At 46.6% G+C, this 15,710-nt stretch overlaps 1 protein-coding gene across 1 annotated transcript in view; it reads right to left on the reverse strand.

Annotated features, from left to right (window-relative positions):
• The window catches only part of tgfbr1a (transforming growth factor, beta receptor 1 a), a 90,056-nt gene that overhangs the window by 10,380 nt on the left and 63,966 nt on the right, over positions 1–15,710 (reverse strand). The window contains exon 6 of the mRNA XM_077227511.1: positions 15,525–15,681. Within this exon, the coding sequence (XP_077083626.1) occupies positions 15,525–15,681 (157 nt within the window). The remainder of the gene's footprint in view (positions 1–15,524; positions 15,682–15,710) is intronic.

Below are 15,710 nucleotides of genomic sequence, written 5' to 3' on the forward strand. Positions count from 1 at the left end.
CATTTGCCTGGAAGACACACCCTCCTCTGTGTGCCAATTATCTCTAAACTCTTAAATACCTTATTACCTTTTGGTTTACTTCTTTGGGAATGAGACATTTCAAATTATACCAAACATGTGTAATACTGTATGATAATTATTCACATTAACCCATATTTAATGTGTGGGTTGGGGGGTTACAGAAATCTCCAAAATCATATGTGAATATATGAGATTAAAAAACAAGGATAAGAAAAAGAAAAACATCACAATGGTAATGAATGAATGAATGATATGATAAGACAGTACCTAAAACAACAGAAACATGTTCGGCAGGTAGAGTTCACAACAATGATTGTCTATGGATCTAATGGATCGAGAATGATTTCATACACAGATCCAGAAAGTTTTTCAAAATTGTTTTCTTTGCAGAGGTAAACCCTGCAAATACCATTTTGAACTGAATTTGCTTTAGATTTATATCAGAATTATCAATAAGGAGAGAAACCAGGTAAGGACAGAAACATGTGTAAAAACTTTCCAGGTTCCAGTGTTACATATATGACAGTTGTGAGTAGGTTGTAATTTCATCTGGAATCTCTTATAAGGTGTGATGTAGGCTCTATGTATTGTTTTGAAGTGAATTAGTTGGTGAGCTAGGTTCTTAGAAGTCATACGTAGATGTCACGGTTGATCAATTCACTGTCTCTCTCTCGTCCTGCGTGGTGTTGCGTGTGTGTGGGTGTGGCCGCTGATTATCCTTGATTAGCGGCGCCAGCTGGTTACACTTGTTTGTCTCTTTATATGTCAGTAACTGCTGTCTCATGTTGTCAGATCGTTGTATGGTTTCCCTGGCGTGTTCCTGTTCTTGTTCCCGTGTCTGTCTTCCTGGATTGTGGATTTCCCCGTGTCTCTCGTCGTGTCGGCTCGTTGGATTCTCTTCACCTTCACTGAACCACAGAGCACCGAATTGGGATTACCACTGGATCACAGAGCACCACCGTTGGATCACAGAGCACCACCACCTGTTGCCCACCGAGGTCCCTGCGTCACCTCCCATCCAGCGCTGGTGTCCGCTCGACCATTCCTCTGTGTTGTGTCCCGTGTGTGTGTTACCTTTCTGACAGTTTTTGAGATATTAAACAGCGTTCTTTGCAATTGCATCCTGCTTCTGTCATTCCGTAACAGTAGATTGCACCATATTCTCTCCCAATCTAGGTTTATATTTAAACTCCCCAACTCCCTGTTCCATATGGATTCAATTGGTAAAGCTTTGGCACTATGCTGAATCACTGCACTATATATTAAAGAGACAAAAGATCTGCCCAGTAATGGTGCAATCCATTGTAACATGGGATGTGAGGAGAGAGGATGATTCCAGGGAACTCCATAGGTTTTTAAGGCTGATCTTAGCTGAAAGTAAACAAAATAAGAGGACCCAGGAAGATAAAAGCATGTTCTTAAATCTTGAATGGAGCAAAGACCTTGAGTGTCATATATACAGGTCCTTCTCAAAAAATTAGCATATTGTGATAAAGTTCATTATTTTCCATAATGTAATGATAAAAATTAAACTTTCATATATTTTAGATTCATTGCACACCAACTGAAATATTTCAGGTATTTTATTGTTTTAATACTGATGATTTTGGCATACAGCTCATGAAAACCCAAAATTCCTATCTCAAAAAATAGCATATCATGAAAAGGGTCTCTAAACGAGCTATTAACCTAATCATCTGAATCAACTAATTAACTCTAAACACCTGCAAAAGATTCCTGAGGCTTTTAAAAACTCCCAGCCTGTTTCATTACTCAAAACCTCAATCATGGGTAAGACTGCCGACCTGACTGCTGTCCAGAAGGCCATCATTGACACCCTCAAGCAAGAGGGTAAGACACAGAAAGAAATGTCTGAACAAATAGGCTGTTCCCAGATTGCTGTATCAAGGCACCTCAGTGGGAAGTCTGTGGGAAGGAAAAAGTGTGGCAAAAAACGCTGCACAACGAGAAGATGTGACCGGACCCTGAGGAAGATTGTGGAGAAGGACCGATTCCAGACCTTGGGGGACCTGCGGAAGCAGTGGACTGAGTCTGGAGTAGAAACATCCAGAGCCACCGTGCACAGGCGTGTGCAGGAAATGGGCTACAGGTGCTGCATTCCCCAGGTCAAGCCACTTTTGAACCAGAAACAGCGGCAGAAGCGCCTGACCTGGACTGTTGCTCAGTGGTCCAAAGTACTTTTTTCGGATGAAAGCAAATTTTGCATGTCATTCGTAAATCAAGGTGCCAGAGTCTGGAGGAAGACTGGGGAGAAGGAAAAGCCAAAATGCCTGAAGTCCAGTGTCAAGTACCCACAGTCAGTGATGGTCTGGGGTGCCATGTCAGCTGCTGGTGTTGGTCCACTGTGTTTTATCAAGGGCAGGGTCAATGCAGCTAGCTATCAGGAGATTTTGGAGCACTTCATGCTTCCATCTGCTGAAAAGCTTTATGGAGATGAAGATTTCATTTTTCAGCACGAGCTGGCACCTGCTCACAGTGCCAAAACTACTGGTAAATGGTTTACTGACCATGGTATTACTGTGCTCAATTGGCCTACCAACTCTCCTGACCTGAACCCCATAGAGAATCTGTGGGATATTGTGAAGAGAAAGTTGAGAGACGCAAGACCCAACACTCTGGATGAGCTTAAGGCCGCTATCGAAGCATCCTGGGCCTCCATAACACCTCAGCAGTGCCACAGGCTGATTGCCTCCATGCCACGCCGCATTGAAGCAGTCATTTCTGCAAAAGGATTCCCGACCAAGTATTGAGTGCATGACTGAACATAATTATTTGAAGGTTGACTTTTTTTGTATTAAAAACACTTCTTTTATTGGTCGGATGAAATATGCTAATTTTTTTAGATAGGAATTTTGGGTTTTCATGAGCTGTATGCCAAAATCATCAGTATTAAAACAATAAAAGACCTGAAATATTTCAGTTGGTGTGCAATGAATCTAAAATATATGAAAGTTTAATTTTTATCATTACATTATGGAAAATAATGAACTTTATCATAATATGCTAATTTTTTGAGAAGGACCTGTACCTGTATATCACCTAACCCTAATGTATTCACCCCAAGGGATGACCAAGATGGTTGATTGAATGGTTTGTTGCCACATAATAATCTCTGGTTATGCCATAGTGGCGTGTTCTGACAGAATTTAGGTGGGCCGCCCATCCACCGTTCTGCTTTCTTCCACACTTGTATAGAGTTAGCAATGATGGGCCCAAAACGACTCGGTTACTGACGTAACCTCGGTTCCCTGAGAGGAGGGAACGAGTATTGCGTAAGTAGCTTACGCTATGGGAAAACTCCTTTTCTCGAGAATATTGAAGTCTTTATGTAAAACGCATTGCAGCTGCACAGCTGACAGCAATGAACGAAGGCAGCTCGGTCATTGGCTGTGCTGCGGCAACTTGCTCGAACCAATGACGGGGCGACTCTGAATGCGCGACCAATGAGCGCGCTTCGCGCCCGTGCGCGTCAGAGCCCGCCAAGATGGGCGTGGCCAAGAGCTATATATTGGGCGCCCCGTCATGAGAGTTCTTTAGGTTAAAACGACTGAAGCGAACTAACCAAGCACAAGCACGGCAGCTTACGCAATACTCGTTCCCTCCTCTCAGGGAACCGAGGTTACGTTAGTAACCGAGTCGTTCCCTTTCGAGAGGTCTCTCCTATTGCGTAAGTAGCTTACGCTATGGGAACACCATGCAAAACGCCGTGCGTGCTGAACTTCGCCTTATGATAGCCAGAGGCAGGTGCCTGAGCTAAAAAAGCAAAGTTATCATCCAACTAGCCGGCAGAGGCGAGCTTTATATGTGGGAAAGAATACAGAGCGGCTAGAAGGCGCTCAGTGTGACACAAGCACATACATAATCTAGATACGAACTCGTAGTTCAACTAGCATCATGCTGATAGTACATTGGAATGCAGTGTCGGGACCTGTAGGTTGTAGAACCTGATAACTGTGGACGGTGAGGCCCAGCCTGCCGCCGCACAAATATCCTCGATCGGTATCCCGCTCGACCATGCCCAGGAAGAAGCCACACTCCTGGTGGAGTGTGCTTTGACTCCCCAGGGGCATTGAAGTCCCTTAGCTTCATAAGCCAGCGCTATAGCCTCAACTATCCAGTGAGAGATTCTCTGCTTTGAAACGGCGGAACCTTTCGTACGGCCGCCAAAGCATACAAACAGTTGTTCTGTCTGTCTGAATAGGGCAGAACGCTCCAAATACACTCTGAGAGCCCTAACGGGGCAGAGTAGATTAGCGTCGTGTTCGTCTGCTGGGGACGATAGCGCAGTTAGGGAGATAACCTGTGCTCTGAAGGGAGTGGTGAGCACTTTAGGAATATACCCATGTTTCGGTCTAAGGACGACCCTGCAGTCGTTAGGTCCGAATTCTAGGCAGGCAGCGCTTGTCGAAAGCGCGTGCAGGTCGCCCACTCTCTTGACCGAGGCGAGTGCCAGCAAGAGCGCAGTCTTGAGCGAGAGTTGTTTAAGGTGCACGGTTCGGAGTGGTTCGAACGGAGGCCCTTTAAGAGCGTCTAGGACAGTAGCTAGGTCCCAGATCGGCACTGAGGGGGGGCGTGAAGGGTTCATCCTCCTAGCGCCCCTTAGGAAACGAATAATTAGGTCGTTTCTTCCCAATGGACGTTCCATTACAGGGTCGTGTGATGCTGTGATGGCCGCCACATATACTTTGAGCGTGGAGGGGGCGCGGCCCGCCTCCAGAAGCCCTTGTAGAAAAGCGAGTACGTTCGTAATCTCGCATGTTTCAGGGTTCAGGCCCTTGGCATTACACCAGTCACTGAACACTTTCCATTTCTGGGCATATAAGCGTCTCGTGGAGGGCGCCCGCGCCTCAGCGATGGTTTTTAGTGCTCCGCTCGTGAGGTTCCTGGGAACCCGTTGAGGGGCCATGCATGAAGGGCCCACAGATCGGGGCGGGGATGAAATATCATCCCGTTGGCCTGACTGAGGAGGTCTGGCCTCAGTGGAATCGGCCGTGGTGCAGATTGCATTTGCATCAGATCTGGAAACCATGTTTGGTTCTTCCAGAGTGGGGCTATCAGCAGCACTGCGTTTTTCTCCTCTCTGACCCGACTGATGACCTGCGGTAGCATCGCGATCGGGGGAAAGGCATATAAGGGACGGCTCGGCCAGCTCTGGGCGAGCGCATCCATGCTTTTCGTGAAGAAAAGAGGGCAGTGCGCGTTCTCCTTGGAGGCGAAGAGGTCGATCTCCGCTTTGCCAAAGGTTTTCCATAACCACTGAATCGTCAGCGGGTTGAGAGCCCATTCTCCTGGGAGAATTTTGTCTCTGGATAGCATGTCCGCCCCCTGGTTCAGGGCACCTGGCACATGCGCTGCTCTCAGCGAGCGCAAGTTGTGCTGGGACCATAAAATGAGTCTCCTGGCCATTGAATGCATGGAGCTCGACCTGAGTCCACCCTGGCGATTTATGTACGATACTACCGTCATGTTGTCCGTTCGGACCAAGACGTGTTCGTTTCTCAGCTGTGGGAGCAGGGCTCTGAGAGCCAAAGCGACCGCTTTCATTTCCAGACAGTTTATGTGTAGGCGCTTCTCCGGGTTTGACCAAAAGCCGGAGACAGGCCTGCCCTCGTAAAGGGCCCCCCAACCTATTTTGGAGGCATCTGTCGTTATCATCTTTCTCCTTGTGTTCACACCCAGACTCACGCCTGACTGGTACCAGTCGGCGGCTTTCCAGTGCGTCAGGGCTTTTATACAGCCGTGGTTCGCTCTGATTAAAAGGTGGCCCGAACGCCACGCGTGAGTAGGGACGCGGCTCTTGAGCCAGCGTTGGAGAGGGCGCATATGCAACAATCCTAGCTGGAGTACGGCCGATGCTGAGGCCATGAGACCGAGCATCCTCTGAAACCGCTTGACGGGGGCGAGCGCGCCCGCCCTGAATGATGTTGCAAGGCGCCGGATGGTGAGCGCGCGCTCTGATGAGAGACGCTCTGTCATTTGCATCGAGTCTAGAACTATTCCCAGGAAAGAAATCCTCTGGCTGGGAGATAGTATGCTTTTTGCAAAATTGATTCTTAGACCCAGGCATTCTAAATGGCTGATAATCCAAGATCTGTGTGTTATTAACTGACTCTCTGATTGTGCTAGAATCAGCCAATCGTCGAGATAATTCAGTATTCGCACTCCCCTTCGCCTTAGGGGGGAAAGTGCTGCATCCATACATTTCGTGAATGTACGGGGAGCCAGGGACAGGCCGAACGGAAGTACTGTGTACTGGTACGACTGTCCCTCGAAAGCGAATCTCAGAAACGGCCTGTGATGAGGCGCTATTGGAATGTGAAAGTAAGCATCTTTCAGATCCACTGAGAGAAACCAATCTCCTGGGCGTACTTGCGCGAGGATATGCTTGGTTGTTAACATTCTGAACGAGCGAATCATTAGTGCTTTGTTCAGGTGTCTGAGATCTAGGATGGGGCGGAGACCGCCATCCTTTTTCGGGACGAGAAAATAGCGGCTGTAAAAACCTGCCTCGCTCAGAGAGGGGGGAACAGTTTCCACAGCGCCCTTTTCTATTAGTTTGCGCACCTCGGTGCGTAGAACATGTGAGCACTCTTTTCTCACTTTCGTCTCGACCACAGTCGTAAAACGTGGTGGTCTGCGAGCGAACTGGAGCGACCATCCGTGCTTTACTATATTCAATACCCATTTCGGCATATCTGGAATATTTTCCCATGCCGCTGCGTGTACAGATATGGGCTGAATACAGGCTAGGGGCGGGCCGCTGTGACGCAGGGACCCGGCCAGCGAATCGCCTGAGCTCATAGCTCTCAGAGGCGCGGGCGCGCGCTGAGCAGCTGAGTGAATGGGCGCGTGTGTGATTACAGCAGCGCGCGCTGTGTCTGTAAAACTCGCAGCCTGGGCTGGGGTTGTGTTTGACACTGTAAGGACAGTGTTTATAAGTGGGGGTGCATAAACAGTGGTAGGCACACGCGTCACTTTTATAATGTTTCCCGCTTTTACTGGGGATGAATTTATAACTGTGTGAACAGTGCTTGTGTGTAGTGGTGCGTACATGACCGTAGGCACGTGATCTACATTCATGGGGTGCGCAGCTTGAGCTGGGAATGAATTTGGCACTGTTTTGACAGTATCTGGGAATGCACACTTTGTGGACATGTGAACCCTTAGTGACACAGGCAGAAAAAGACTCTTTTTGTGTTTTCTGTGCGTCGCCGTAAAAACGGCGTTTGTTTGCAGGTGAGCGAGCTCTGTGACTGGCCCATTGACTGCTGTATGAACATATCCAGCCGCCTGTAAGGGGACTGGGTAATGCTTGAGCTTTTGCAGAGAGAGTGGTCCGGCTTTTGCGAGACACGCACTCTCTCTTTTCATTCTTGTGGCTAGGACGGCTTTCGAGGCTCGGGGTTCAGCACAATCTTGGGCCGAGGACCCCGTCGCTCAGAAGGCGGCTTGCGGTTGTGAGAGCGCGAGCGGCGTCGAGCGTCAGCCTGAGGCGCGGGCTGAGAGGCGGTGGGGGCTGTTCTAGCCCGCTGCGGCGGCCTCTGTCTGCTCTGCGATGAGCTGGAGCGCTTGGGCAGGAAATGCCGCATAGCTTGTGAAGCATTCTGGGCCTCAGTGAAGCGTTCGGCGAAACCCTTAACCGCCGGTCCAAACAGCCCGCTGGTGGAGATAGGCGCGTCGAGAAATGGCGCCTTATCCGCGTCCTTCATCTCAGTCAGAGTCAACCACAGATGGCGCTCGAGAACAGTCAAATTAGCCATGGCACGGCCGATAGACTGGGCGGTGGCCTTCGTGGCTCGCAGGGCTATGTCAGTCGCGCTGCGTAGGTCCTTAAAGGCTTCGGGTTCGGGGCCAGACTCGTCCATAGAGCGGAGAAGCTTGGCTTGGAACACTTGAAGTACCGCCATAGAGTGAAGCGCTGATGCAGCTTGGCCGGCGGCGGCGTAGGCGCGACCGGCGAGAGCTGAAGTAGTGCGGCAGGGCTTCGAGGGGTGGGAAGCTTTGGCTTTCCATCCGGTGGTGGAGGGCGGGTAGAGATGATTGGCCACGGCCTCCTCGAGGGGCGGTGTTCCCTCGTAGCCTCTTTCCTTCGCGCCGTCCACAGAGGAGAGCGAGGAAGAAAAAGAAGGCTTTAGGCGCGCAGAGTGGGGGGCTTTCCACGACTTGGTGAGTTCGTCGTGAACTTCCGGGAAGAAGGGAGAAGGCCTTTGCCGAGGGGCCTGCTGGCGCCCCTGCAGAAACCACTCATCCAGTCGGCTCCGGGTTGGTTCTTCGGGAGAAGACCAATCGAGCCCGAGGTCTTCCACGGCCTTAGAGAGAACGCGGATAATCTCGCTATCCATGGTGGAGCCCCCGCTCGCGCTAGCTAGCGTCGACGGGGCGGGGTCGAGAGTGGAGCCCGGCCAGTCGTCCGATGCAGCGTCGATTGACAAGCTGTCATCCATTCCCCCGTCGTCCTCGGACGCGCCGAAAGTCACAAGGCCCACCGCTCTGCTAGAGGGGTGTGGGTCCGGCTGGGTGAACTGAACCGGCGGTGGGGAAGGCAAGAGCGGCGGTGAAGCACGCGGAGACTGGCTCGGCGTGACGTCACTGAGCTCAGGTTCAGGAAGCCTCTGTGAGCGGCGCTTTTTCTTAGTGACCGGCTCGAACAGAGGGATGGCGGCGATGGGCTCGCTCACGGCGAAAGCGGCGAGGCGAGCCCGCAGTGCGGAGAGACCCAGGTCGTCACATTCGGGGCATCCGCCCTTGGTCAAAGCAGCTTCTGCGTGGTCCCGGCCCAGGCAGCAAGCGCAGATGATGTGACGATCCCCGTCCGGGAGAAGGTCTCTGCACGACGCGCAGGAAGGCATTTGAAACAACGCCTTGGAAAAATTGCTCTTTTACAAGTGTCGCAGAGCGAACAGATGTAAATACTTGCGTGAGCAGTACGCCGGATGGCTCAGTAGGATCGCGTTAGAAGGCGGCTGAAGGTGCCGACGTCCTCGTAGCAAATCCCGCTGGTATGCTTTTCGACGGCGAAGCTTCAATAATCCGGAGGATCCAGCGAAGAAGGTGTTCGCTGAAGGAGATTAAATCTAAAGAACTCTCATGACGGGGCGCCCAATATATAGCTCTTGGCCACGCCCATCTTGGCGGGCTCTGACGCGCGCGGGCGCGAAGCGCGCTCATTGGTCGCGCATTCAGAGTCGCCCCGTCATTGGTTCGAGCAAGTTGCCGCAGCACAGCCAATGACCGAGCTGCCTTCGTTCATTGCTGTCAGCTGTGCAGCTGCAATGCGTTTTACATAAAGTCTTCAATATTCTCGAGAAAAGGAGTTTTCCCATAGCGTAAGCTACTTACGCAATAGGAGAGACCTCTCGAAAGGGAACTGTTTTTTACTGTTTTGTTTGTTACACTAGAGAATAGTATGTCTTGCAGCTTGTGTGGTAATATTTTAGCAGATTCAATCAATCTCCATGCAGTGGTAGACTGTGGGTCCACCCATGTGCTGAGTGCTCTGATCTGAAATGACCAATAATAAAGTTCAAATTTGATACTGCCAACCCACCCAGCAGTTTGGGTCGTTGCAGTGTATTCAGACAAACCCTGGGCCATCTACCATCCCAAATAAAACTGGAAATCATGGAGTGAATGTCTTTAAAGTAATCTGGAGGGGGGCAGAGTAGTAACATAAAGAAAAGGAAATTGAGAAGGGGCAATATGTTCATTTTGACTGTATTAATTCTACCTCGAAGAAACATTTTTAGATTCCTCCATCTATGAATGTCTGATTTTATTTGCTTAGCATTGTGTTGAAGCTGTCTCTGTTCATTTTTATGTATGTTTTTATAGATCATAATGCCCAGATATGTAAAATAGCTTTTGGCTTGAATATGGACGGGAATAGGAACATTTGTGTGTATATTATTTAGAGGCATAAGTGCAGATTTTGTCCAATTAATTTTGTAGCCTGACAGGCTGCTAAAATGATCAAATTCTTAAATAACTGGGTGAATAGAGGTGTCAAAGTTATCTAAGAACAAAATTATATTATCCGCATACAGAGATATAATATGATTATGATGACCAATTTCCATAGGGGAAGCCGTAGATTGCCTAATGGCTTGTGCTAGAGGTTCCAAAGAAAGACAAAATAAAAGTGGCGAGAGTGGACACCCCTGTCTTGTACCACGCTGCAGAGTAAAAGGAGAAGAGATTATGTCACCTGTCTGAACACTTGTTAAAGGTGAGTGGTATAGCACCTTGATCATTGCTATGAAATTATGCCTGAAACCGAAACGTTGTAAGACTGCCCACATATATTTCCACTCTATCCTATTGAAGGCTTTCTCTGCGTCAAGTGAAAACACAGCACAAGGATTTGGGTGTGTCTCTGCCACCTCTATAATGTGTAACAGCCTTCTCATGTTATCAGATGCATAGCGTCCCTTGATAAAGCCTGTTTGTCTTCATTGACTAGAGATTGAATAAGTTTTTCCAGGCGCAGAGCGAGTACTTTGGCATATATTTTAAGATCACTTGTAAGTAAAGATATTGGTCTAAAGCTAGAGGACTCAAAAGGATCTTTTCCCTTTTTCAAGAGTTAGGGTTGCTGTTTTTTGGTCTCTATGGAAGGTCCCACTTTTGATTGCAAAATTAAATGAATCCAGCATGAGTATGCCCACTATGTCCCTAAATTCTAAATAAAGCTCTGGAGGGAGGCCATCCAAGCCAGGCGATTTGCCTTTATTGAGACATTTCGCAGCTTAATGTAGTTCATCCAGCTCTAATACAGCTTCCAGATCATCTTGATCAGTTTGCTTGAGGCAGGGAAGCTCTAATTTGTCAAGGAAATGTTTACTGGTGGCATTGTCATAAGAAATCTCTGATTTGTATAAGTTTTCATAAAATGTTAAGAATGTATTGTTAATGGCATGCGGATTAATAGTAACCTCAGGTGTATTTATTGCTGGGATGTGAGCTTTTGTTTCACATTCCTTAAGCATAAGAGCGAGTAGGTGACTAGGCTTCTAAATAGTGGCTCTGCTTCTAAATAGTACTTTTGTCTGGTTCTATGCAAGATAAATTTTGCCTTTGATACAGCCAGTCTCTTGTATTCATCTTTCAAAGATGCCAGCAATTTAGACTGATCATCTGAGAAGCTATGTTTTTGTAAATCCTCTAATTATTTTATTTTCAAGATTTGTGATCTGGGAAACTTTTGTTTTAGCTAAAGTTAAGGAGAATGAAATACAGAAACCACGTATAAAACACTTTGTGGCCTCCCATAGAACTTGTGGATTAGAGCAATCCTTTGTGTTAATAATTAAAAAATCTTTTATTTGTACTTTGAGTGAACTAAGAAATCCAGAGTTAGTTAGTAAAGATGTGTTTAAACGCCACCCTGGGGCCTTTGACTTAATGTTGGGCAGATCGATGTATGTCTATTGGAGGAAAAATTTGTAATCTCTAGCAGTAGCGCTCTGTATACGCCAAACATCCACAAGATTTAAATCTTTGAGAAGCGTATTCAGTAAGGTAGATGAAGGATTAGCTATTACATCTGAATTAGATTCATCAAGAGACGGATTAAGGACTGCATTGAAATCACCTTCCACCACTAAAGAACAGTCATTTTGTTCTAACAATGTGTTTCCATTGTAAGAAAAAAAATCTCTGTCAGGCTCTTTTGGGCAGTATATGGATGTGAAAGCTAATTTATGATTGAGTATAAAAACCCAGGCAAAAGCAAGTCTTGCATTCTCATCATTTCCAGTAACATTAACATTGCATGATATTTTCCGGTTAAGAAGGGTGCATATTCCCTTGGTGTAACTATATACAAAAACAAACACAGACTGCACAGGCAAAAATACATAGGTCTGTACGAACATAAACATTGTCTGATATGTGACCAATCCACCCCAACGCATGGCTATAGTATCAGATAAACCTACACAATCATAACACATAAAATGAATACATCCGTCAACTCTCGAACTGGTAAAGCAAGGCTAAATTAGCATTCTAGTTTTAGATCATTTCTAAGAAAAATTATTGTCAGAAAACATAACCTAACTAAACTTACATTGCAAAATGCCTTGTAGTGAGGATCCTGAGATTGACCATTGCAAGATAACTTGTTAGGTGATCTAAGTCCATTCCATGTCCACTAAATTGCCTTCTCTGGCGTGAGGAGGATCCCCGTTGTTCTTTTCTTTGGTCGGGTTTGAGGCTGCGTCAGTAGCACACCAGGACAGCGCAACGGTGGACCTCCGTGGAAGAGAGTTGATAAAATCTTCGGCGGCCTGGGGGGAGTCGAACATCTTCCTTTCAGCTTTATACGGCAGTTAAATCCGCGCAGGATAAATGAGGAATGGCTCCAGGCCCATGTCTTTAGCCTTCTTCATGGTAGAACTGAAGCTCTTTCTCTTTGCTGTTGTCGCTGGACTGTAGTCGGGAAAGAACAGGATAGTGCCGTCTGTTGGTGCCGAAGTATGAGCGGGAGGCATGGGTAGGTGAGCGGATGCACGTGAGTGGGTGGCTCCATTGGCTGCGTACTTCACTGGATAAGCTTGGCGTGCACCGTTCAGGATAGCCGATCTGTCTTGCCAACGCAGTAATCTGAAGATGAGGGTGCGCGGCTTGTTGGAGTTAGCCTCTCCTCCATCATACACACGATGTGCCCGTTCATTGTCAATGTCTCGTCCACCAATGAGGGGATCCACTTGGGAAGATTATCTTTCAGGTAGCTGCTTCTGGTAAGCCAACCAGCCTTACATTATTCCTTTGTTTCCTGTCCTCAAGGTCTGTCAACTTTGTGGTGAGCTGGTCTAGCTGTGTCTTTAGTTCGATAACTGATCGCCTGTCCTCTCGTGCAGCCGTCTGAACTGAGTCCATTCAGTCTTGAGTCTGTTTAGTAGATTTGGCAACCTTCTCAAGTACACTGCTGATCTCCTTTACGGTTTCATTAGTCTTTTGGATTTCGGTTCGTAAATCACATAGTGCTGGGACCAGGATAGTCCACAGCTTCCCTGACAGCGGAGGCTACGACCCAATCTAGACCACGTTGTTGTTCTTGGAGGGCTAGCTTTATGCCATTAGCAATAGCTGCATCGAGTTCTTCCTTGGAGATGGCAGAATCCTTGAATTTTTTCTTTATAGGCGATTGTTAATTTTCCCTTTTCCGTGCTTGTTTGATTGAGGAAGGATTCATGATGAGATGCGTGTCGAAGTATTTGAAGTATGTGATAGGATTATTGAAAAAATAAGATAATGCGAGCAGAGCTGGCATCGCTGTCGATAGGTCACTTGATCTCCCACAACACGCTGTTGTGAGCAAGTAAGACATGCTGCTGCTGCTGTACAATATAGTGTACATGAATTACCAGTAGCATATCTATACAGGTGGAGCTGAGGAAGGTGGAGGGTTTCTGAAAGTGCACTGCACTGCTAAGGCAAATGATACCCAAGTATTTGAAGGTTGAGCAGTGAGCTCAGTGGCGACTGATACGGCAGGAACCAATCAGTTGTGCCCTATAGATAACGATGTGATTATGAACAGGTGAGTTAAAGGACCTATTAGCCTGCGCCATCTAGGGCCCCATCTTGCACCCGGCGCAAATGACTTTGTACACTGATGCATGTATCATTCCTATTTTGCACCCTCGCAAAGCGGACTTTTCCCTCCACAGACACACGTCGGTTAACTAAGAAATACACTTGCGCTCCCCGGGGCGGTTCAGCGCAAAGAGGAGGCGTGTTCCGGCGCAAACTTTCCCTCATGCTATTTTGCTGTTCTATAACACAATTGCGCCACTGACCAGAAAAAAACTAGTCTAAAGTCAATGGCGTGTTGCGTGTACATTCAGATGCTATTTTAAGCGCGCATGCTTGGCCATAATACAGAGTGTGAACAACGCGCATACACTGTAGATGATTCTCTCATCTAGACAGATGCATTTAACTTTTTGCAAATGATACATTATTATAAGGAAAAATATTAAAACACGAGGGAAATCATTGTTGTGTCCATGACGATCGGGAAAATAGGCATAAAGCTTACACATTTATCCAAATTATTATATGCATGTTTAACAGAAGCTAATTTGGGTGGGTTTGTCCCAACCCCAATGTCACTTCTCTTTCTTTTACGGCCCTTGCGAGAACATCGATCTCCTCGGCTGAGAACCGATTCTGAAGCGCGCCTGGTAAATGCGCCGTTATAATAGTATTGCGCCATCGAACAAACGCACCTCGTTCATCATGCTCTTAAAGGGAATGTGATATAAAGCTCTTATTGGTTTGTTTCCCGTTACGCCCAAACCACACCTATGAATAATGAAGCTACTTCAGACCAACCCCTTTGCGCCAGGCGCAAGAGGCATTTATCCCTCCGGGAAAATAGCAACAGCGCCGGGATCCGCCCACAAAGTTACTTGCGCTTTGACACTTGCGTTTCAGTTCGTTAAAATAGGGCCCCTAGAGTTTCATGACAGAACTTTCTAATGAAATGGTTTTTTGAACAAGAGAAAATTTAGGTTGGAACTTGATTTTGTCCATCTGGAATTTATTGGTTTGTTGGATGGTTGTGGTTTGCTATTGCTGTGATCTTATGAATTGATGACGTGCCAGTAAACGCGTCATCAATTAAAGGGGAAGAGAAATGTTTTGACATTTTTTGACAGCTATCAAAAATTATTAATTCTTATACCATGGTCTGAATTCCTCGATTCTGATTGACTGGAAGGAGTGCAATAAAACCAGGTAATGCAGAAACATTCAAGACCACAAAAAACTTGCTGTCAACGTATCCCGTTGTGTATCCCCGCGACTTACATTAATAAATTAGCTTTGTAACATTATATTTTTCAGCAATGAGATGGTAACACTGCTGTTTTTGAAGTAATTAATATTGCAGCTTCACTATTAGTAGAGAGACACAGGTAATTTACACATGCACAATCTCTTAATGCACCACTTTATTTGTAGTTGTGTCTCAAATGATACAGCAAAGCAGTTTTGTTGATTTTTCCCCCAAGAAATAATTCAAAATAAGATGATTACTATTATTGATAAAAATGATAACTAATATAACTAAAAATATAACATTAGGCCATACTGCTTAAATAAGGTTTTCTTCTCAAGCAACTCATTCTTATATGATAGAATGTTTATCATAGAACATGTGTAACTAAGTAATTTTCTGTATTATTTGAATTCTCAAACAATTTCAAAGAAATGTACCTGTCTACAGGAGCATCTGTCTGGATGTGATTGGTTGAGGTGTCAAGAAATTGCAACAAACAGCCGCAAAGTGCTATCTTAAGAAACCACTCACATTTCACTCTTGCATAAGCTTGAATTATTGACTGTTTCACAACACTAATATTCACAGGCACACAAAGCCCTCAGTTCATGGAAACACTGTGGTAGACCGCAAGTCTGCTAAATGGATCTAGACATACGTCACTGTGAATGGTGCCGAGTGATGAATTACTGACCTTTTAGTGCCCACTCTGTGGTTGGGTGCAATGTCAATGGTGTCTGTAGCTGAGTCGTGGCGCACAGCCAATCCAAGGTCAGCGATGCAGCAGGTACCATTCTTCTTCACTAAGATGTTTTTAGATTTAAGATCACGATGGGCAATGGCTGGCTTACCTGAGGATTTGACAAGACAAAGTACAGCA

Source organism: Siphateles boraxobius, unplaced genomic scaffold (genome assembly GCF_051911475.1).
Source record: "Siphateles boraxobius isolate OS27281-9 unplaced genomic scaffold, OSU_SipBor_1 1, whole genome shotgun sequence".
NCBI lineage: Eukaryota > Metazoa > Chordata > Actinopteri > Cypriniformes > Leuciscidae > Siphateles > Siphateles boraxobius.